General features: G+C 33.5%; 1 protein-coding gene and 1 non-coding gene across 2 annotated transcripts; both read right to left on the bottom strand.

Annotated features, from left to right (window-relative positions):
• Positions 1–88: 88 nt before the first annotated feature.
• LOC123197196 (disease resistance protein At4g27190-like) lies at positions 89–6344 on the bottom strand. The gene is made up of 5 exons (XM_044611368.1): positions 2996–6344; positions 2497–2901; positions 1808–2350; positions 450–1208; positions 89–178 (listed from the first exon to the last, which is right to left on the bottom strand). The coding sequence occupies exons 1-5, from the start codon at positions 5732–5734 to the stop codon at positions 143–145; spliced, it is 4482 nt and encodes a 1493-aa protein (XP_044467303.1). The 5' UTR covers positions 5735–6344; the 3' UTR covers positions 89–142.
• A 3841-nt stretch (positions 6345–10185) lies between these two features.
• LOC123198436 lies at positions 10186–10292 on the bottom strand. The gene has a single exon (XR_006498019.1). It is a non-coding gene; the product is annotated as a small nucleolar RNA R71 (small nucleolar RNA).
• Positions 10293–23931: the final 13639 nt, after the last annotated feature.

Raw genomic sequence — 23931 nt, 5'->3', positions numbered from 1 at the left:
CAAATTTTTGAAGTAGCATAGCACTTTGGATGGAATACCACTTGAGAAATCTGAAAATTTATCCACTAATAGAGACTTTAAATTCCGGAATATATCGATTGGTAACTGATCATTCCATATTTTTTCTTTTATTTTGGGAAATTCAAACTGTCAAATGTTCAGAGTCACGGAAGCCAACCTATGAAACCAAAAATATTAAATTAATTAAAAAAAGGGGATGGTCTAAAGTTACCTTAACAAAGAAAGTTACCTAAAGTTAAGAATAAGAATTCATATTGACAGGAAGTAAAGAATATAGGCAATATATTTAAAAGAATATACAGTAGCAACAAAATGAAAAATAGTACAGAATTTAAAATTATCACCTTTTATCCATTAATATATAACATTTATCAATAGTCATGACATAAAAGGGAAATTAAAAAAAAAATCTGTGAGAGAGTAAGTACCATATCTATAAAAATTTGTTGGATGGTAGAATTGAGATCATCCTTCCAAAGGTGTTCTTCCTCATCATCATCTTTAGTCCATTGTACTTTATTTAGCAATGGTGTGTTTAACAGTCCTCGAGAAAAAATATTCAATCTTGGGCATTGATACACAACAACTAGCTTCAAACAAGGGAATTTGAAGGAATAATTGGCTGAGCAAAAGCATGTGAGGCTTGATAAACAACAAAGCTTTAAAAATTTCAATTTGCCGAAAATAATCTCTTCTTCTTTGCCTCCCTCATTAGCTATTACCTCTATCACTGACTTGCAATCTCTTATTATCAGTGTTTTTAGATTGACAAGTGTTTTGGCTGCTTCACATGATAGGACTTTGGCTAATCCATCACAATTGCTTGCCTTTAGAGTTGCAAGATTATTGAAAGATGTTGCATAAGGCATTAAAATTGTCAAACAATGACACCTTGATACTTGCAGAGTCTGAAGATTTTGATGAGATGTGTCCCCTCGAAAATCTTGTTTCCATATATGTCCCTTTTCATAGGGCAATAGCTCTTTGAAACTATTATCAACAAAATAAAGTGTTTCTAAACAATTTAACCTTTGAAGGAAGAAAAACACAGAAGCAACATATTCATCATCAAAGTTCCAAAGCTGAAGTATTTTAAGTTTGCCAAAGCTCTCAGCTAGATCATTGTAGAGGAATGTCAATCTAAAGTCATGAGCGTCTAAACCAAACATTTCCAATTTTGGTATGACCTGAAAATCATGAACCAGCAAATAAGTAGGCGTCTGAATTTAGTCATCAACAGTGCACCATAGCACACAAATAAACAACTGGGATTATATATGTATAAATGGTTCCGAGGGTCACAAGTTATATACATCTAATTATAAGCAATTAAAAACATATATAACAGACACTTAATCTGGAAATAATGTAAATTATATTGCTATAATGGAAACATTCAGTTGATTAATATATATTAACTTGATGGACTTACAGAGAAAAATAAATTTATTATAATCAAGTAAAAGGAAAAGTACCTCTTGGTTTATTTTCATTTGCAATACAAACATCAATGTCCTACTTATGAATTGGAAACAGAAAATGACTGATGCCTAATTCAAATCTTAATTTTTATGCCTAATTGTTATTTAACACCAATTGGTTAACGGAAGGTTTCTGGGCTTATACTTGGGAGGAGTTCCTCAGCCTATTAGGCTTCCTTTTGTGCTGGATACTTAATTGTACACCAATCATACTAAAAAGTGCAACCGGGATTATGATCTAATCAATTTGGATAATGTAAAGATGTTTCATTTATGAGTGAGGAGGGATGCAACAGAAATAATACCTTTTCTAACAAAAAAAGGGCAGGTTGACTCTCCCTGTCTCTGTCTTGGAAGCTAGGAAATTTTGACGCATATAACTTTATCTTCCTGCAATCAAACACATACAAACTTCTTAGCATTGGCCAGTCTATTGCATGCGACCGCTTATAGAAACACTTGAGTTTTGGTAAAGAGTGAAGGTAGATTTCTTCCAATTGTGGAAACGAAAAAGTAGGGGCCCCATTAACTTCCTCCTCAGAAATAATTTCCTCCAGGTTGCAATATATTATATTTAGCGTTTTAAGTTGCACAAGACTAGTAGAAGTAGAAACTGGAAAGAGACTTTTCATACTCGGACAATCCTGAACAGCCAATGTCTCTAAATAGCAAAAGGTCAGATTTCCTTGAGTATTAGATGGAACAATAGTCAATAAGTTTTCACAGGATCGAACTTTCACTACTTTTAGTTTCTTAAAGGATTCCCCATGGAGTTTTTTGTTGTGCCATATCAGTTGCAAGTTATTCAAGTGTAAGAGCACCATCTCCTCCAAGCTTGGAAAAGCAACCTGCAGGAAACAATTCATGATGTTAATAATTTGGTATGAAAGACCCATAATCTCACAATGAACAAGTTGTTCAAATATTACGTCAAATTGAACTGCTGTCAAAACCTAAACAATATTTTCAAGGCAATAACAAATAAACTAATTACCTTTTCATCGAAGAGCGGAATTATATCGATAAAGTAGTTATCCGATTTCACTTCTTCACTCATTGTGTCTAGATAAAAAGATTTGTTATAGAATGTCTTCAAATTAGAGCAACTCTCAATGTGAAGTTTTTTTAAGGAGGGGAATTCAATTAAATTCTCTTCTCCTACTCCTTTTGTGGCAATTACTAGTTCCATTGACTTACAATTGCTTACCACAAGCTCTTGAAGTTGATTAAGATTTTTGACCATAGAGGATAAAAACAAAAATTTCAAGCCATTGCAATCCTCCACGATCAAGGTTTTTAAGCATTCACCATAGGAAGACATTGCTAGGCATCGATCAAGCTGTGTGTTCCCAAAATTACTTGAACATAATTTCAAGTTCTCTAATCTTGGAAGGACAACCTGTAGAAACAAAGATTCCTTTAAACATAACTTATGAACTAGTAAAAACCTTTTTACATCAAATGAAAAGAAAAGTTGAAAAAAGAAGACTTACACTCACGCCAGAGCTAATATTTATGAATTCGGGTAGGTGTTGTAGTGTCAGAAAGCTCAATTGATTTAGCTTAATCTCATTATTTATTTCATTACTTTCTTCAGCAAAAATCTCTTTTAGCTTCTTACAATCAGTTGCTTTAACTTTTTGTAGCTGCATAAGGTTTTTTACAATGGAAAATTCAAAGAGATACTCCAATCTATCACAATTTTCTATTGCTATGATCCTTAATATGCTAAAAGATCCTGCATTGAGTTGACCATGACATATTTTCTCCAATTTAATCAAATTACAAAGGATCAAAGTCTCCAACTTTGGAAAGGCTAAGTTCCAAGCAACTGAGTTAATGATATACATAATATCAAGACAGTCCTTTACATGCAAATGCCTTAAATGTAGAAAACCATCCACATTGATTTCACAAAGAACATATCTAACCCCATTCATTTCCTCAAGAAAGAGCTCTTCACTCATCTTCAACAAACTTTTAATTCCCTGTCTCAAATAACTATTATCACTTATCTTCAGTTTGAATGTTTTTGAAGTTGAATGGCCATATTTACCAGACCACTTCCATTTATCTCCTATATATATTTCATAACTTTTCAATTTCTTGAAGAACAAGTCTTGTGGCATAGCTCGAGCATCCTGAACATGAAGATGTAAAGTTGTTAGGTTAGACAACTGCTTTAACTCTTCAAGACTAGCATTTCTTAGTCCTTGATTATCCACTCCTTCAACTTCCCATTGAACGAAGCTATTGCCCATATATAGTTCTTCTAATTGAGACAAGCAGGAGATGACATTTGGTGCAATGTATTTAAGGTTTAAACAATTACGCAAATCTAATAACTTCAATTGAGTCAATTGTCCGATTTCTACAGGTAATTGATCAATATCAGAGTTGATGAAGCTAAGAATTTCTAATTTACTTAGCTCCCCCAAAATTCTTAAATCCTTCAAAAGGCAGTTGTCCAAACACAATGTTTTAAGATTTTTGAGGCAAGAAAGGGATGAAGGTAATGAAAAGAAATGAAATCCAGTAAGATCTAAAACTCTGAGTTCTTTCGTTTCTTCGAAAAAATCATTGGGGATTTGTAGTGAGGGATTGTTCGTAAACTGGAAGAACAGCTTCAGTTTTGGAAATTCTAACCGTTGAGGAAGCCCGTCATAAATATCTATACAGGGAAGAGAAATAGCAGTTGAATCTTTTGATATATTCTCCCTAAGTTCTTCTTTCAAGCTGGTGACATTTTGAATATTAAACATGAATTTCTCTGTTGATGCAATCGATACAGCAACAAGATAAATAATATCATGCATTTTAATTGTATGGTCATTGTCACCATCCAACAACAAACAAGAAGCTTTGAGACGATCAATCAACCAGTGCAATCTATTCCTTCCTTCTTCTAATGTATAAACACCCCCAAACAAATTCAAACCCATACCATACTTTAATAGGTCACCAATGGAAAAGGTGTCACCAGCCTCTATTAGAGCAAAAAGAAGAAATAGCGATTTAGCTTCCTCATTTTTCAGAAATTTGTAACTCAGCTCAATAGTAGAACACAGACTTTCTTCCATATCTTGAATATGTCTTGGATTAGACCTTTTAAGTTGAGCCAAGGCATCCTTCCAAAAGTGAAGACTCTCATTTTTTAATGTATTTGCAATTGTTGAGATTGCGAGCGGTAAACCCGAACATTTTTTAACAAACTCAACTGCTAGAAGATGAAAATCAGAGCTTTCTGCAGAATCGCCCACAATCTTCCGAAACAAATTCCATGCATCATCGTCAGATAAAGTATCAACAAGGATGTTCTTCTGAGTCTCCATATCTTTGCTTAATACATCCCGCTTTCTAGAAGTTAGCAATATTGTGCATGGCCCAGAAGGAATTCCAATTGCATCCAAGTCAAGTTTTGTCCAAATATTATCCAGTATTATCAGTAAACTCTTCTCCTTCTTTATCCTGGAACGTAGTTGACTAGCTCTCGGATATTCACTCTCCTGCTTAAATTCCAAGCCTAATTCGGAAGCAAGCTGCTCTTGAATTTTTTTGTAGTCTGGGGTGTGTGTTACCTCAGCAATGGCCACCTCATGAAATAATTTGTCTTCCTTCACCTGCCAAGCTACTTTTTTGACCAGTGTAGTTTTGCCCACACCTCCCATCCCATGCACCCCAATCATGTTAACATTACCATCCTTCAATGTGTCCATAATTTCTTGAAAAACTTGCTCTCTAGAATCAAAGGCCTCGTAGCCTCTGACATACATGGATTCTGTCCTCTGTAGAGCAGGACGGTAGGAAACACTATTGAAGTTGCCTTTCCCCGACAGATTGGCCCCAGTCACTGCCGCTTTCACTGCTTCCTTTCCAAGCTTGTAACGTTGAATCAAATTAGGACATGACCCCAATTTGAAACAGCCGCCCTTATTTGCTTTATCTTCATCCTCAATGATGGCTTTTGCTACCCTTTCAGTGAAATCGTCTACATCACTCAGCCATTTCTTAACAGCATTATAAATCTCTTCCCCCTGTCTTTCAGCCGACTCTACAGGTTTCTCCACTGTTTCTCTTTTCATTCTGAGGTCCTCAACTTGAATCTTGAGGTTGTTGATGTAGCTCTGGTACTTGAACACATATGATATCTGCTGTTTAAGCAAATCATAGGCCGACTCTGTAGTTTTTGATGCAAGTTCCGCGGCAGCACTCGCTACTATTTCCTCAGCCATGGCCGATAAATACTTGTACAGACACACACACACACACACTCTCTCTGTTTTTTTTTTTTTTTTAAATCTTTTCAAGTAAAGCTACAATTAAAGGGTAATTAGCAGGCAAGGGAAATGAAAGAAAAAGAAGTGGACAATATTATATAACAAAATAATTGAGCAAACATTTAAGAGAAAAGCTTAATAAACAAACTGGGAAAAAAGAGAGACACACAACAAACAACTATCAAAGTCAAAAGTTTTTTAGAGCAAACCCTCAATGAATGTAGTCTAGCTTGAAGCAAACAGATCACTACCAGTAATACTATTAAGAGAAGTTGAGAACAGAGCTAATTTTTTTTTTTTAAAACGAAATTTATTGATACTGAGTATGAAACAGATCTAATAAAACGAGAGAGAATTGATAAGGGAAAATTATAGAAAAAAGCAATCTGAAGAAATAGACAATTAAAAGAAAGTAATTATAATTAAGGAAAGGTTTAGAACAAGTACAAGTACAAGTTGACGGCTTGATCTGTATGTTTGTCTGAGAAGTAGAGCTAAGTTTTCAGGCACCACAAAACAGTGTTTGCAGGTAAGAACAGGAAATAAAGAAGCTGAAGAGACAGAAGATTAATGCTCATCAATACATGGATAAGTTTGCATAATATTTTATTATAAAATTAAAAAATTATTTTAATAAGTAATTATTATATTTAATAAAATTAAATATTTATAAATAATTATTTCGTATAAATTTGATAGAGGTATTTTGTTTCAAATAAATTTTATTGTTTTCAAAAAAAAAATTAAAGATTTAATCAATACATTGATAAATGCATTAATTAGGGTAATATATATTATAAAATTAAAAAATTATTTTAATATATTAACTAAAAAATTATTATATATACATATTATTATATTTGATAAAATTTAATATATATAAATAATTATTTGGTATAAATTTGATAAAAATATTTTATTTCTGAAAAATCTTATTGTTTTCAAAAATAGTAAAGTATTCTGTTTTTAATCAATTCAATCTCAAAACTATACAATCTTTTGTTATTATTGCAAATTGACTGAGCAAAGACTCTGTAATCACAAACCCAATTCATTCGGGTTTCCTGTAAATTACTTGTTCTTCTCTTTGGAAAACTTTTCCTTGAAACTCACCAGTGAATTATTCCAAGGTGAATATTCTTTATTGTAACATAATAAAACTGATGTGGTGGAGTCCACACGGCTTCCATTATCATTGCAAGTTGGAAAAGCAACGACTGTCCTTTGAAGCAGACAGATGGAGTCTCTCTGTAAGAAAATACGTAAAGTTGTGGTTTTCTTTGTCAGAAGGAGAGGGGAGAGTCTGACAGTGGGGGTAATTAATTAAAATTGATAAAAAAATTTGTACGAAAAATTTTCAGGGAAAGAAATAGCACTTTTATTTTTATAAATAAATTTATTTATAATTTTAAAAATATTCTTTTAGTTTATTACATCATTTTCGACAATTTTAGTTTATGAGACGTAAGGGTTGTATAGGATACGTAGCTCCGCATGGGTGTGTAAGTGCGTACAAAATATGTATAGGGTATGTGAGTGCATGCAGGGTGTGTCACAGGGTGTGTGGGTGCATGCGGAGTGTGTGAGTGCGTACAGGGTACGTGAAGGATGCGTGGGTGCGTGCAGAGTACGTGCAAGGTGCGTAGGTATATGCGGAGTGCATGAAGAGTGCGGAGTGCGTAAAGGGTGCGTACACAGCTCTGGGAAAATGATTATTTCTAATCATTAATGAACATATTTGAAAAATTGATTATTTATAATCAATTACATCACATAAACATATTTAAAAAAAAAAAAATTGATTTGAGTAATTAATGAATTGCATTGTTAGCTTGAAGGCAAATGAATATATTTACTCCGTCAACACAGTTTCACCTTTTCATTCTTTATTTCACTTTCATTATTTCACTTTCTTCAATTCATCTTTGTCTCATTTCACTTGTTTCAATTGATCTTTCAACTGGTTAAATTACTTGAAAATTTTGATAGAGATGATATTCATGCTTGGATTTGGAGGGCAATGGCACAAAGAAAGCAATAATGATTTAAAATATATTGGTGTAGTTTAATCGTTAGTTTTGGTAAGTAGAAAAATCAATTACAATAGATTTGTAGAAGTAGTATCTTCTCGTTTAAATATTGATACAAGTTCTTTTTAGATAAAAGTTTATATGTCAAATCTAATAGAATTTAGTGATTTGTCATATTTATTAAAAGATGATTATGATATTCAGATGATGATGAAGTTGTCTAGGTCACAGAGAAAGTCTTTTGTATTTCTTAAAGTGGTGGCAAACCAAATTGAGCAACAACATATAAAAGAAGTACAAGCTAACAATGAACAACAACATCCAGAAACAGAATAAAGGATTCACCGGACGGTTCAACAAAACCATTTCCCATCCACTGATTGACTTCGGATATAATATCTATACGTAACGAGAAAGTACATCAAAAAGAAGTAGAATAAATATAAACTTTGATCGTGATGATATTGAGGTTAGTGTTAGTTGGAATCCTTCTGATAAGGCCATTAATTGTTACTATTTTGATTTATAATTCCCTTGTGTTGTGTGGAAATTTGATTCAATCTAATAGAATTACTTATCTTTTTGCTTTTAGGAAGCTTTGAGCAATTTTGGAATAAGTTGGGCCAAAAAGATGAAAAACTGGAGCAGATCTATTAATCTGGAATTTCCGTAATGCAGACTAGGCGTGGGCACGTGAAAGATGAGAGCAGAATCCGGAAAGCAGATCTGAACGCCCAGATCAGCTGCAAGAGGCCAGAAAATATTAAGATTTGCTTCCTAGAAAAAGGATAATCACCAGCTGGAAAAGAGGATTAATTGAGCTAGATAAGGAAGGATATTTTAGGAAGAAGGATTTACTTTAAAAATACATATCTTTTCCTTTCTTTTTGGGAAGATATGTATCACTTTGCTTGGTTGGATTAGGAGATTAAGATTCACTTTCAATTTCCAGATTTTTAGTAGGAATGCAATATATATACTCTTATTTTTATGTGAGAAGATCAACCATTGTACTTAGAGAATTAGAGAGGAAAACATGGTCTACAGTGGCTGAATAATTTATCTTGGTTGAAGGGATCTGAAACCATGGAACTACAATGATTGTGAGATTTATTTTTGTTCTTTAATGCATCTTTTAATTATTTGAGTATTGGTTATCTTTCTGAATTATATTTCATGATTGTGTTGGTTGATTTCTAAGATGCGCAATTAGTTTATCAATTAATATAATCTATTGCTAGTTTAGGTGCTGAATCCGTAATTGTTCAATCCACCTAATCGAAGTGGCAACTAGGTTTATCGTTTGCTGCGTCAGAAACTTTAAATCCTAGGGAAATAATCAACTAGATTAAATGCAACGTCGTACGTTTGTGTTGTCTTGCTTCGTTGGTCTTTCTAATTCGTAATGCTATTGTTTAATTAAATTCGAGATCGTATCCGAATTATTAATCAATAAGGGTTAATTGGAATACATGTTTTTGGTTAACTAATCGTAAGGAATGACAGGTAAATTTAATACCACAACGAATATTCAATTAATTAATTTGATATTTTGTTTCGATGATCGATCGTAGTTCCAATGGTGGATGTGACCGAAGACCAAGGTTTGTTAAATCGATTTATTCCTTTTAGATTATTTTTCTGAATTTTTATTTATTGTTTTCCATTATAATTTGCATTCAGTTCAAAACCCCCCTTTTATTTCTTTATTTCGATTATTTGTAACGACGTACTAATCAAGGCTCTTCGAGGGATCGATCCCTACTTTCCTTTACTACATTTTTGTTACAGGAATTTAGGATTTAATTTGGGTGTCAACGACAGCACGTACCAAATTTTGGCGCCGTTGCCGGGGAGTTTTTAATTTGTATGTTCGTTACGCGATCTTTGAAACAAGCTAGTTTATAGTTTGATCCAGAAATTGAAAAGACTGCAAAAGGGCTGAGAAAAGAAGCGAAAAGGAAACTGCACGCACACAAAACAGTTCACGAAACAGAGGAAAACATGGCTGAAAATCAGACTTTAAGAGAGCTTGCTGCTCCAGATTTAAATCAACAACCACACTGCATTACTTTTCCGAATTTAGATGTTAATACTACCTTCGAATTAAAATCTGGACTAATTCATCTTTTACCTATTTTTCGTGGCTCTGCAGGTGAAGATCCTCATAAACATTTAAAAGAATTTCATGTAGTGTGCACCGGAATGAAACCGAATGGAGTAACCGAAGAACAAATCAAGATAAGGGCTTTTCCGTTTTCTTTGAAAGATGATGCGCAAGATTGGTTGTATTATCTACCTGCTGGAAGTATCACTACTTGGCATGAGATGAAAAGATTATTTCTGCAGAAATTTTTTCCAGCATCAAGAACAGCCAGCATAAGGAAAGAAATTTGTGGCATTCGGCAGCATACTGGAGAATCTTTATACGAATATTGGGAGCGCTTTAAAAAACTTTGTGCAAGCTGTCCACATCACCAAATTAGTGACCAACTGCTTATTCAATATTTCTACGAAGGACTTCTATCGAATGAGAGAAATATGATTGATGCGGCAAGTGGTGGAGCATTGGCTGACAAAACACCTGAAGCAGCCCGAAATTTAATTGCAAATATGGCGTCGAATTCACAACAATTTGGGAATAGATTAGACCATTCGTCTCGGCGCGTCAATGAGGTAAATGTATCTTCTCTCGAAAGACGACTTGATGATCTAACTACTCTTGTACGTCAAATGGCTGTAGGAAAAACAGAGGCAGCGAAAGTTTGCGGAATCTGTTCAGTAGGAGGACATCCCACTGATATGTGCCCAACACTTCAGGAGGACTGCTCTGAACATGCTAATGCAGTGGGCGGATTTTTAGGACAACAGCAGCGAAATTATAATTATAATCCCTATTCAAATACCTACAACTCCGGTTGGAGAGACCATCCTAATTTTCGTTATGGGAATGCAAATACGAATCAGTCTTCGAATAATTTTCAGCCGTATCAGCAGCCCTATGTTCCTAGACAACAACAACCAATCCAAAATTCTGATTCAGGTACATCTCTTGAAGATATTGTTAAAAGTTTGGCTACTAACACTATAAAATTTCAACAGGAAACCAGAGCCAGCATTCAAAATCTGGAAAATCAAATGAGTCAGATGGCTACTGCAATCAGTAGGCTGGAAACACAAAATTCAAGCAAATTGCCGTCACAAACTGTGATTAACCCAAAGGAGAATGTTAGTGCCATAATGTTGAGGAGTGGAAAGGAGCTGGAGATGTCAATTAAAGCACAACCTGCACCAACACAGCAAGCGAAAAACAAAGAAGAATTGGCAGTAGAAAATAATCCTTCCGAAAAGGTAGCGACGGGTAAATATCCTTCTTTCAGCGAATACAAACCTGTTCCTCCTTTTCCTGAAGCTTTAAAACTGAAGTACGAACGTAATGCGGATTTATATGAGACCTTTCGAGAGTGTGAAGTCAATATTCCACTATTTGATGCAATAAAACAAGTGCCTCGCTATGCTAAATTTTTGAAAGAGTTGTATACATTGAAAAGAAAGCAAAAACTCAAAAGGTATGAAAAAATAAAGGTAGGAGAAAATGTTTCAGCCATAATTCGCAAAAATCTTCCTGAAAAGTGCAAAGATCCAGGTATGTTTTGCATCCCTTGCACCATAGGAGGAACAAAAATTGAAAAAGCCATGTTAGATTTAGGAGCATCTATTAATGTAATGTCATATTCTATTTATTCTGCTCTTAATCTTGGACCTTTAGAAACAACTGGCACAGTTATTCAGTTGGCCGATAAATCAAATATATATCCCAAGGGGTTAATTGAAGATGTTCTTGTTCAGGTTAATGATAAATTAATTTTTCCAGCTGATTTTTATGTTCTTGATATGAAAAATAATGATCAATCTGCACCTATTTTGCTAGGAAGACCTTTTCTGAAAACAGCTAAAACGAAAATTGATGTTCACAAAGGCACACTGACCATGGAGTTTGATGGTGAAGCTGTCCAATTTAATATTTATGATGCTATGAAAAATTCTGATGTGAATTTTCCTGTGTATTCAGTTGATTTAATTGATTCTCTAGCGCAGGATATACTTGATGGTGATGATGAGTTAAAGGTGGCTAACCATAAAAATATTTTGAAAGAAAGAGATGAATTCAAATTAATTTTAGATATGCAGAATGCAGGGACAGAGATGAATGAGTTCAGAGAGCTGAAAAATACAGGTAATTTATTTTATATTGAGCTGCCAGTGCCTAATGAAAAATTGTTACCTTCTATTTTGCAGGCACCAGAGCTGGAGCTGAAATCTCTTCCAAATCACCTCAAATATGTGTACCTTGGAGACGGGAAAATCTTACCAGTGATCATTTCCAGCAAGTTAAATGAGCAGCAAGAAGAGAAACTGGTGCAAATTCTGAAGAAGCTAGAGATTCAGAGCTTAGCGACATCAAAAGTATTTCAAGTTAATGGCCATAGACTCAAACTGTTTTACAAAGGAGTGCCAGCTGAAAACATCAGAGAAGTGGAGTGGAAAGATCCCGGATGAATAGACGAAGGCATTACGTCGAGCCGACGACTGTAAACAAAGGCGCTACTTGGGAGGCAACCTAAGCTTAATTTTGATTAATGCTTCAATTTTAATTTTCTAAACAATTGCTTTAATTTCAGTTTATGTGTTCCAATTTTTAGTTTTAAATTTCGATTTTAGGATGTTTAGATAATTAATTAGCACTTATTTTATGATTTTTTTATTGGGTTTATTTTAATTTATTTTCAGGTTACTGTTCAATCGTCTTCTTCCTCCTGCCAGTCTCAATTAGTCTTCTGTAAGTGTTCATGAGGGGAGAAATCTGCATTTTGGTAATCTGGAGCTGGGTCATGCATTTCTGTCAAAAGTCAAATTTTTGCTTTGATATTTTCTTAAATTCAAGGGGGGCCATATGAATTTGTGTGATTAAAAGGGCTGGGTTATTTGCTTCCAGAGACCATATTCGACAAACCCATGCCTCAAATATTTCTCTCCACCTAAAACAAAAACCTAGCAGCCCCCTTTCCTCCATTCTGCCACACCATGGTCAGAACCCGTTCACAGCGTCATCGAGCAGCAAAATCTGGCCATCGGAGACCATCCACACCAGAGCTGTTGTCCGATTCTGACAAATCACCGATCAATCGGACTCCACAGTCTACACTGTCTCCTGCACCTGTAACTCCTTCACCATCATCCCCTTCACCGTCACCGCAGCCACGACCAACCACCAAGGCTTTAGTCCGCTCGGGTCCACGTTCGTGCACTCAAAAAGGGAAGCAATTGGAAATCTCCAGTAGCTTACAACTCAAATTAGGCGGTTTCAATACCTTCATTGATGCACAAGACCAATTCCTTTTTTTTTCACAAAACCAGAGAAGTTTCCCCTTCCTTTTTCTTTTAAATTTCAGTTTTTATTATTATTCTGTTTTGTTTAAACATTGAGGACAATGTTTGGTTTAAGTGTGGGGGAGGTGTATTTGTGTTTTATTTTCTGTTGCTTACTGCTCTGTCTTTCAGTTTTCTGTCTTTCAGTCCTATATTTATATTTTTTCTCTGCTCTGTTCTTATGTGTCACCTTTCTGTTCTGCTATTAGTTTATTCTGTCTACTTGTTTTATTTTTCTGTCAGTTTTTTTTTTTTTGTTTGTTCTGTCTTCTTTGTGATATGCTTATTCTGTTAAGCCTCAAATTTTTCTGCTTCGTTCTGTCTATGTTGCTTCTCTTGCTGGATAAAGTTTGATTTTTTTTGGCAGCTAGTGTATCCTTCCCTGTTTTTAGTCAGCTAAACAGTCCATTAATCTCACTTTGAAGGAATTAATTTGTATGCATGCCTTGGAATTTAGCCGATTCAATAGGAGAGCATTGTGCACTGATTTGTTAGATTAATTAGGGGTATGCACTTAAACAAATTTTGATAATTGAGTGCTAGAGTTTGTTTGAAGTTAAGGTGAATTTATTTAACTTGTGAGTTTTGAGCCGAAAAAGATTGAAACATTCATATCAATCTATATTTTCTTTGATGAGTGATATTCTCCCATGTGAATATATCTCTAGAACTTGCTTTGAACCGTTTTGAGACCACATTGAAATATGCATGCATGAAAATGATAAAGGCATTCTTGTTCGAACCCTTTAGCTTAATAAGCCAACCTATTTTAATTTCCCTAGTTAGCCCCTTGAGCCTTACAAAACCCTTGATTCTTTGTGCTAAAACCATATTACAAACCCAAGCCTTCAAGTAAAAATCCTCACCCAACCATGAAAATGAGCAAGGCATTTAAACTTAAATTTGTTGCTTGGTGAATTTGTTATCTTCAGAAATTTAAGTGTGGGGGAAAAAGGGGACTTGAATTCTCTTAGTTAGTGCCTTATGTTGTTATTGTTACTGCCCTATGTTGCTAGCTTTATTATCAATTCTCTTAGTTATTCAAGAAAAAAAAAAAAAAGAAGAAAAAAAAAATGCTGAAAAAGAAAACAGAAAAAAAAAAAACAGGCAAAAGAGAAGAAAGAAAGAAAAAAAAAAAAAAAGAAAAGAAGTTGAAAAAGAGAGAAGAGAAAAGCAATGGCAAGTAGCAAAGAAATGTGATGAATGTGGTGGCTTTAGCTTTACATTTTTGTTCCCCTTATATGTTTAAATGTTTTGTTAATATTCATGGTTTTAACCTTTTGTATCCATTGATCCTTACCTTTACCCAAAGCCCCATTACAACCCAAAATAAAGTCCTTTTGATTTATGCATGTATATAATCTAAGTGGTGGAGATTTGGTGCATGAGCAAGCTTATGGTAGAATGTTTGCATTGGAAGAATTTGAGCGAAACACCGAACCATTAAACACATGAGTGATATGAGTGATAACCGTGAGGATGATTCACCAAAGCTTTATACATGCTTTAGAATGCGATTATCTTGATTTGTCTTTGTGCATACTTCCTTGTAAAGTTTGATAATGATGTGTGTTGATGCTTGAATCTTGGTTGGGTTGAATCTTAAGGTATGCACACTTTTTGGTATCGTGAGAAAAGAGATTGATGGAACATTTTTGTGTTTGCTTTGTTTTTGTTTTTGTTTTACTCGAGGACGAGCAAAAGATAAGTGTGGGGGAATTTGATAAGGCCATTAATTGTTACTATTTTGATTTATAATTCCCTTGTGTTGTGTGGAAATTTGATTCAATCTAATAGAATTACTTATCTTTTTGCTTTTAGGAAGCTTTGAGCAATTTTGGAATAAGTTGGGCCAAAAAGATGAAAAACTGGAGCAGATCTATTAATCTGGAATTTCCGTAATGCAGACTAGGCGTGGGCACGTGAAAGATGAGAGCAGAATTCGGAAAGCAGATCTGAACGCCCAGATCAGCTGCAAGAGGCCAGAAAATATTAAGATTTGCTTCCTAGAAAAAGGATAATCACCAGCTGGAAAAGAGGATTAATTGAGCTAGATAAGGAAGGATATTTTAGGAAGAAGGATTTACTTTAAAAATACATATCTTTTCCTTTCTTTTTGGGAAGATATGTATCACTTTGCTTGGTTGGATTAGGAGATTAAGATTCACTTTCAATTTCCAGATTTTTAGTAGGAATGCAATATATATACTCTTATTTTTATGTGAGAAGATCAACCATTGTACTTAGAGAATTAGAGAGGAAAACATGGTCTACAGTGGCTGAATAATTTATCTTGGTTGAAGGGATCTGAAACCATGGAACTACAATGATTGTGAGATTTATTTTTGTTCTTTAATGCATCTTTTAATTATTTGAGTATTGGTTATCTTTCTGAATTATATTTCATGATTGTGTTGGTTGATTTCTAAGATGCGCAATTAGTTTATCAATTAATATAATCTATTGCTAGTTTAGGTGCTGAATCCGTAATTGTTCAATCCACCTAATCGAAGTGGCAACTAGGTTTATCGTTTGCTGCGTCAGAAACTTTAAATCCTAGGGAAATAATCAACTAGATTAAATGCAACGTCGTACGTTTGTGTTGTCTTGCTTCGTTGGTCTTTCTAATTCGTAATGCTATTGTTTAATTAAATTCGAGATCGTATCCGAATTATTAATCAATAAGGGTTAATTGGAATACATGTTTTTGGTTAACTAATCGTAAGGAATGACAGGTAAATTTAATACCACAACGAATATTCAATTAATTAATTTGATATTTTGTTTCGATGATCGATCGTAGTTCCAATGGTGGATGTGACCGAAGACCAAGGTTTGTTAAATCGATTTATTCCTTTTAGATTATTTTTCTGAATTTTTATTTATTGTTTTCCATTATAATTTGCATTCAGTTCAAAACCCCCCTTTTATTTCTTTGTTTCGATTATTTGTAACGACGTACTAATCAAGGCTCTTCGAGGGATCGATCCCTACTTTCCTTTACTACATTTTTGTTACAGGAATTTAGGATTTAATTTGGGTGTCAACGACAGCACGTACCACCTTCTCAAGATTGGGCACATGACGAAAAAGGTCCACTGAAGGATGTTATCAAATGGGCGACTTATTGTAATACCCTCAGGTACGTTTTAGGGGTATTTATGTCTTTTGACCTTATTTCAAGATATTTTCAATTTTAAATATATATATTCACATGCATATGTGTGTGTATTTTTTTTTATATATCTATATAAATATATAGATATACATAAATAAATAAATAAATAAAAAGAGAAAAAGAAAGAAAAGGAGATAAAAATTATATAAAGAGAAAGAAAAAAGACGAAACAAAAAGAAACTTCAAGACTTTTCTCTCTTCTCCGCCTCATCCAGTAGCCAATCTTCTTCATGCTTTTTCTTTGTTTTTTTGAAGAAAAATGAAGGAATTGAAGGAGTTTTAGAAGACAAGTTAGGAAAGAAAAGAAAATGAAGCACTTTGGAAGCCTTGGTAACCAAAAGATCTCTTCCTTTTCCCTTTACCTATATTTATATATGTATTGGATGCATGTGATATGAATATGTTAGTATATTTTGGTGTTGATTTAAGGTGATTTTGGTGATAAAGGAAGCAAGACAAGGAAAATGAAACCAACTTGTAAAAAATTGGTTTGAAATAAGGTAAGGGGTATCATCTTTGATATGTTGCATGTTTTAGGCTTTTGATTCCTTGGCTCCATGTTATAAATGATAATTTTGAAGTTGAGAAATGTTGTTTTGCCATTTGGAGTATCTATGTGTGTGATTTTGTTCATGGCAGAAAGTTGCATAATATTTCCAGTTTTGCCACTTATTACATCCCATGTTTTGACTGTCTTATCTAATGAATTATGAGTGCTATTATAGCTTGCTGGAAAGCTCTTTGAATTTTCTTTCTAATGATATATATCTTGTATGAATTAGAGATCATTTGTACTGTTAAATATTGTATGAACCACAAGAACTGTTTTACCAAATAAATAGAGGAGACAATATTTGCCACTAATTTCATCTCATGTTTTGACTATCTTATCTAATGATTTATGAGTGCTATTATATCTTTTTGTAAAGCTTTTTGAATTATCTTTCCAATGATATATAGCTTGTATGAATTAGAGATCATTTGGACTGTTAAATATTATATGAACCACAATAACTGTTTTATCAAATAAACAGAAGAGACAATTTTTGCCACTGATTTCATCTCACATTTTGATTGTCTTATCTAATTAATTATGAGTGTTATTATAGTTTGTTGGAAAGCTCTTTGAATACTTTTTTCAATGATATATAGCTTGTCTGAATTAGAAACTGTTTGGACTGTAAAATTGTATGAAAAAGGAGGCTACCCTGTCAAATGAACAGGGTTGTGAACAGTATTTCATAGATTTTGAAAGGAAAAGAAAGAAAAGAAAGAAAAGAAAGGAAAGGAAAGAAAAGAGAGAAAAAGAAAAAAACAAGAAAAGAAAGAAAAACAAGAAAAGGAATTTGGGGCTTAAGATTTAGGGGTCGTCCCAAGAGTAATGTCTGGTGAGTTATGAATAAATTTAGATGGAAGCAAAATTAGTAAGATATAAGACCCGCATGCATGCTATAAACTATGAGGGGGCATTTTACACTACACCACCTACAGTAGGGCACGTCCGCAGTAAAACACGTCCGTAGTAGGACATAGACCCCCAGTAGGGTCAACTCGTAGTAGAACATACTCGCAGTATAGCTCAATTCAGATTTAGAAATGGTATAGTGAAAGAAAGAAAGAGAGCTCGAGCTTATGAAAGTGTCAAATCCCTATAGTTAGCTTCCAGAAAGTATCAAATAGACACCAGATGAGACAAAGTATAACTCAAATAGTAAAGAATAAACTAGATTACCCCATCAATCTCTTATAGAGGTTAGGATATGAGGTTAAGTCTCGAGAGTGAGTTAGAATAGTAAAGAAGATAGATTACCCCCTCTCACTTGTTTTTCTTTCCTGATTACAGGTACAGGTGATCGAGGTAGCTACGAGACAGGGTCAGATCAGCGAAGATAGATCTAGTTAGAGTAGGTTATCTCTGGTTTATATTACATACATATAATGATATGCTCTTGTCAACTTTTGACCTTTTTGAGATAATTGTACAGTTGTATATGATTATTCCCTGTTTTCAGATGAGTTTTCATATGAGTATATATATCTTTTGTTCACTTCCAAATTTTCAATTTTCTTGAAATACTTTCTAAACACTTTTAGTGATGTGTTTTTTATAAATATTTTAAAAGAAAAAAATAGACGCTCCGGATATTAATTCGTAATATTTCTTCTTCAGTGGATAGTACTTCTAGGAAGGGGTGTTGCACTTACCAACAAATGATTTTCATTCTAGCGGAGAAAATGAATATCATGCTCATGATGACAGTGGTATTGATTATAATTGTGTCAATGATATTGATGCTCCTAAAGAAAGTGGCGATGTTATTGATAACACAATGATTGGTCCATCAGGGTTAGTTGATAACGCCATTAATTGTTATTATTTCGATTTATAATTTTTTTATGTTGTGTGGAAATTTAATTCAATCTAATGGAATTACTTATTTTTTTGCATTTAGGAAGCTTTGAATATTTTTCGAATAAGTTGGGCCAAAAAGATGAAAAACTAGAGCAGATCTATTAATCTGAAAATTTCGTGATGCTGACTAGGCGTGGGCACGTGAAAGATGAAAACAGAATGCAAAAATAAAATCTGGACATCCAGATCAGTTGCAAGGGTCCACTAAATATCAAGATTTGCTTCCTAAAAAATGGATAATTACTAGCTAGAAAAGAGGATTAAATGAGATAGATAAGGAAGAATATTTTTGGAGGAAAGATATAAATTAAAAAAATACATATCTTTTCCTTTCTTTTTGGGAAGATATGTATCACTTTACTTGATTGGATTAGGAAATTAGGATTGACTTTCAATTTCTAGATTTTTAGTAGGGAGATAATATATATATTTTTATTTTTGTTCTGCTAAGATTATTCACCATTGTAATTGGAGAATTAGAGAGAAAAATATGGTCTACAATGGCTAAATAGTTTCTCTTGGTTGAAAGGATCTGAAACCATGAAACTACAATGATTGTGAGATTTATTTTTGTTCTTAAATGCATCTTTTTATTTATTCGAGTATTGATTATCTTTCTGAATTATTTTTTTATGATTGTGTTGGTTGATTTCTAAGGTGCGCAATTAGTTTATCAATTAATATAATCTACTACTAGTTTAGGTATTGAATCCGTAATTATTCAATCCATCTAATCGAAATGGCAACTAGGTTTATCGTTTGTTGCGTCAGAAACGGTAAATCCTAGGAAAATAATCAACTAGATTAAATGCAATGTCGTACGTTTCTGTTGTCTTATTTCGTTGGTCTTTTCTGATTTGTAATGTTATTGTTTAATTAACTTTGAGATCATATTCGAATTACTAATTAATAAAGCTTAATTGGAATACATGTTTTTGGTTAACTAATCGTAAGGAATGATAGGTTAATTTTAATACCACAATGAATATTTAAATAATCAATTTGATATTTTTTATGTCGATGATCAATCGTAGTTCTAATGGTGGATGTGATCTAAGACCAAGGTTTGTTAAATTGATTTATTCCTTTTAGATTATTTTACTGAATTTTTATTTATTGTTTTTCATTACAATTTGCATTCACTTCAAAATCTCCATTTTATTTCTTTGTTTTGATTTATTTGTGACGACGTACTAATCAAAGCTCTTCGAGGGAACGATCCTTACTTTCTTTACTATATTTTTGTTGTAAGAATTTAGGATTTAATTTGGGTGTCAACGACAACATGTACCATTAGTGCATGAAAGTTCAATACAACATGATTCAAATCCTTTTTTTGGTGTTCCAGAGCCACATAGAGACGTAAAAAATAAGGTAAGTCAAATTCATGCAGCTGCACCACGCAATAGCAGATTCAAAGTCAAAGATCAATTTGCTTCTAAACAAGTTTTAATTGATACCATATGTAGGAATGCATTGGAAAATGGTTATCAATTCAAAGTATCAAGTTCTAATAAAAAGAGATGGGATATAAAGTGTTTGCATGGACAGTGCAAATGGAAAGTATAAGGGGTGAAGTTAAGCAACAGTGATATTTTTGTGTTACACAAGTTTGGAACACACACTTGTCCTCGTGATGTCATTAGATCTCATCACAGTTATGCAGGTAAAAGGGTATTGGGGAAAATATTACAGACATTGTTTACTATAGGTGACCGTGTATATAGGCCAAAAGATATTATCACGGATATAACAGATAGATATCGAATTGATGTCTCTTATGTGCAGGCTTGGCATGCTAAGAATTGGGCTTTGAATGAGATAAAAGGTTCGCTAGAGGAGTCATTCTAACTATTACCGACATTCTGTTATAACTTTGAACAACGAAACTTTGACACTATTACACAAATAGACACTGATGGGGATAACCGATTTAATTTTGTCTTTATGGCTTTAGGATGCTCCATTAGGGCATTTCGTAATTATTGTCGTCCTGTTATCTGTAATGATGGGACATTCTTGAAAGGTCGATATTGGGGTACACTTTTTATTGCAATGGTTAAGGATGGAAATAATCAAATTTTTCCATTAGCGTTTGGTATCAAAGGAAAAGAGTGGTAGGGAATTGATTTACAAGAGGAGATATGATAAGCTGAACAAGCAAATAATTGCATTGACTAATAACTCAATTGTCGAGCAGGTTTGTGCTTTTTAATGTTGCTGGTGATGTTATTCTTTACCCCAATTTTATTATGTATCAGTCTCTAGGCAAGCATGGAATTATCTATATGGAAGATTTTCATGGAATTACCTGCTATTTACAACAGAAAATTATGTTAGATTATTGTATATAAACTTGTAGAAGTAACTGATTTTCACATGTTATTACTAAAAAAAATTTTGGTAGCATTTCTCATGTTTATTTAATATTTCCCAACCTATAGCCAAATAAAGCACATCAATATATCCAAATCAAACACTCCAATATTAATATTTATTCAACCGAGACTTCAATTGCTTTCAATATCACTACATCCGACCATCAACCAAATCAATGCATAAAATTTGTGGAAACATCAATTACAATGCAACAAAAACAACTAATAAAATGACAAAAATAATATAAATAAAATAATAATGATAAACCATAACATACAATCATAATCCAATCAATCATCATCAGAATATGAGTTCCTTCCATGTTTCCATATCTTGGATGCAATAATATAATGCATCCAGGATGCGTTTTTGGCATTAAAAATCAAATGGCATCCGGTTGCAAGATATTCCAAAATATAAATAGTAAATATCTCGCAATCACCTGAGCCTGCACGCTATTGAGGTACGTTCGTGTGTCTTTTGATTGTCAGGGGCTCCCTTTGAGGCTTTATACCTCTAACCTGCCAATAACTCGTTGCATTGATAATGGCTGGAAGATAAAAATAACGTGTCATCGCCTGAGAAAAGCTCTCAGTAGTGTCAAAGAAAGTCGATGATGAGTCATAAATGGTTAGAACCCATGCATTCAGATCCAACTCACCACATGCCCAATGCTGGCAATCAAAATTAATTAGAATGTAAACTTGTCAAAATAACAATAAGTAAATCAAACAACCCATTAATAATCAATTGATTTATTAATTAATAAGATTAAAATATGACAAACCATATCCACATAAGCCCATGGGATATAACCATGATTTAAAGTTGGATTATTTATTCCTTTGATTAGGTTTAGAAATAACCGTGGCCATTGGTAATTATTAGGTCCAACTTCTTCCTGAATCTTGATCTCGCGTGGTAACCACCCATCGAAAGAAGTCTCTATACAAGTCCATTTAGTGGATGGAAATACATGTCGCAATACCACCAAGTAAGAATCAACATGCTATAACAGACATATGTAAATATATAGTGAAATAATTAATAATACAATAACATTAGAATAGATAAATAAACAAACAATCAGTGAATATATATTACATGCCTGAGCCATTAGCCACTGATTATCTTCACATAATGTTTTCCACCAATCATTTTTTCTGCATAACCCATACAAAAAGGTATTTGTTGCAACATCAGAACTTTCCCCGTACCATTTTAAATATTATATCATATTATCATTTTCTCCCTCCTGGTGTGATGGTTTGAATACTTCTTGTGCACATTGTTGTCTCAACGTATCAGTGTATGGACTCCGAAGCGAATGACCTTTCTTTACAATCCTTCCTCGTAAAGTCTTACGAGTATTAGATCGTTGTTGAATTGGTGTTTCTACCACACGACCCGTTGATTGCTAAAGTTCCATTTCCTCCTGCCAAGAAAACTCAATCATCACTTTAGAATCATCCTAAAATTTCAAAGAAAATATTATAAATGACTGTAAAAATATAACCACGAATTATGAATAATACGAAAAAAACTGACCTCATTGGAAGGGACTGTGTTATACGTACGTTGCAGCTCAGATAACTTGGCTTCTATTGACGCTTGACGTGCCTCAAGACTAGTTTGCCGCTCCTCAATATTTCTGAATCGCTCATCAACTTTTTGCATAAACCCTTCAATGAGATGCTGAAGTTGATCGAGTCTATCTTCAATATTCAATGTGGGAGCAGGGGTAATGACTTAAGGGATTGTTTCTATAGTCGGCTAAAATGATGTCATGACAGGGCTATGCATGGACGGAGCTGATATGATAGGACTACGGATAGGTGTGCTTCGATGTCTATATAGATCTGAATATGGAGACTGGATTCTTGGAGAAGAGCTTATAGGAACACGGGCATTATCATGCTCTTCGTTTTCACCAACATACTCTATAACATCATTGTAGTATGATAACTGTTGCTCAGTTATGGATGGAATCAAAATAGGAATTACAACATCCTACAAAATGTGATCAATTGGTTAGTCACAAAATTTCTAAAAATGAATATTTAAATTTATATAATTAGATATGTAGGGTAATAACATACTTCCGAAGCTTCAAATATTGAATAAATATTCTCCCAACTTGGACCTTCTAAACCCTTCCATCTTAACATTCAAAGAATATTATCCATAGTCTTACAAAGTATGAAACACCCTAAATTATGCAACGTTTCATATATCCAAATCTTCAATATTAACAATATCATATTAAATATATCTTTAACATAAATACATATTCAACATAAATATAAAATAAATTTAGAATTGTATTACCTGAAATGCCCCTGCATATCCCATTATCAAATATGATATGGCTGAGATATCCTCTGAAAATGGTGGATATGCTCTTGAAACTTCCTCGTATTTTTTATCCAAATTCCAACTTATAGATTGTGCAATCGTCTTCCAAATAGGTGTCGCCGATAGATACATATTAAAAGCATCCCAATCATAAACAATACTTAATGTAAGTTCTGATATAGCCTTCTTATTATCTGCTCCCATTAGCCCATAGTGAAACAAACAGAAAGCAGTTATTTTTTCAGCATGCTCATCATTACTTTCCCATGTTTTTTCTTTAAAAGCTTTTACGACATGACTATAAGTTACATGCTTAACCCCTGAAAAATACTTATTCCTTAGCTCTAAATCTCCTGTTATCCAATCA

The sequence above is a fragment of the Mangifera indica genome, chromosome 15 (genome assembly GCF_011075055.1).
Source record: "Mangifera indica cultivar Alphonso chromosome 15, CATAS_Mindica_2.1, whole genome shotgun sequence".
Taxonomy (NCBI): Eukaryota; Viridiplantae; Streptophyta; class Magnoliopsida; order Sapindales; family Anacardiaceae; genus Mangifera; species Mangifera indica.
The sequence above is the reverse complement of the archived record's forward strand: the minus strand, read 5'-3'. Positions and strand labels throughout refer to the sequence as shown.

Bases quoted from the DNA above. Each gene is read 5' to 3' on its own strand.
- LOC123197196 (XM_044611368.1), bottom strand. From the start codon at position 5,734: ATGGCTGAGGAAATAGTAGCGAGTGCTGCCGCGGAACTTGCATCAAAA. The intron at 2,351-2,496 runs GTAATTAGTTTA...TGTTTCCTGCAG, and splicing joins TTCCGCTCTTCGATGAAAAG to GTTGCTTTTCCAAGCTTGGA. The intron at 1,209-1,807 runs GTATTATTTCTG...CATGATTTTCAG, and splicing joins CCCTTTTTTTGTTAGAAAAG to GTCATACCAAAATTGGAAAT.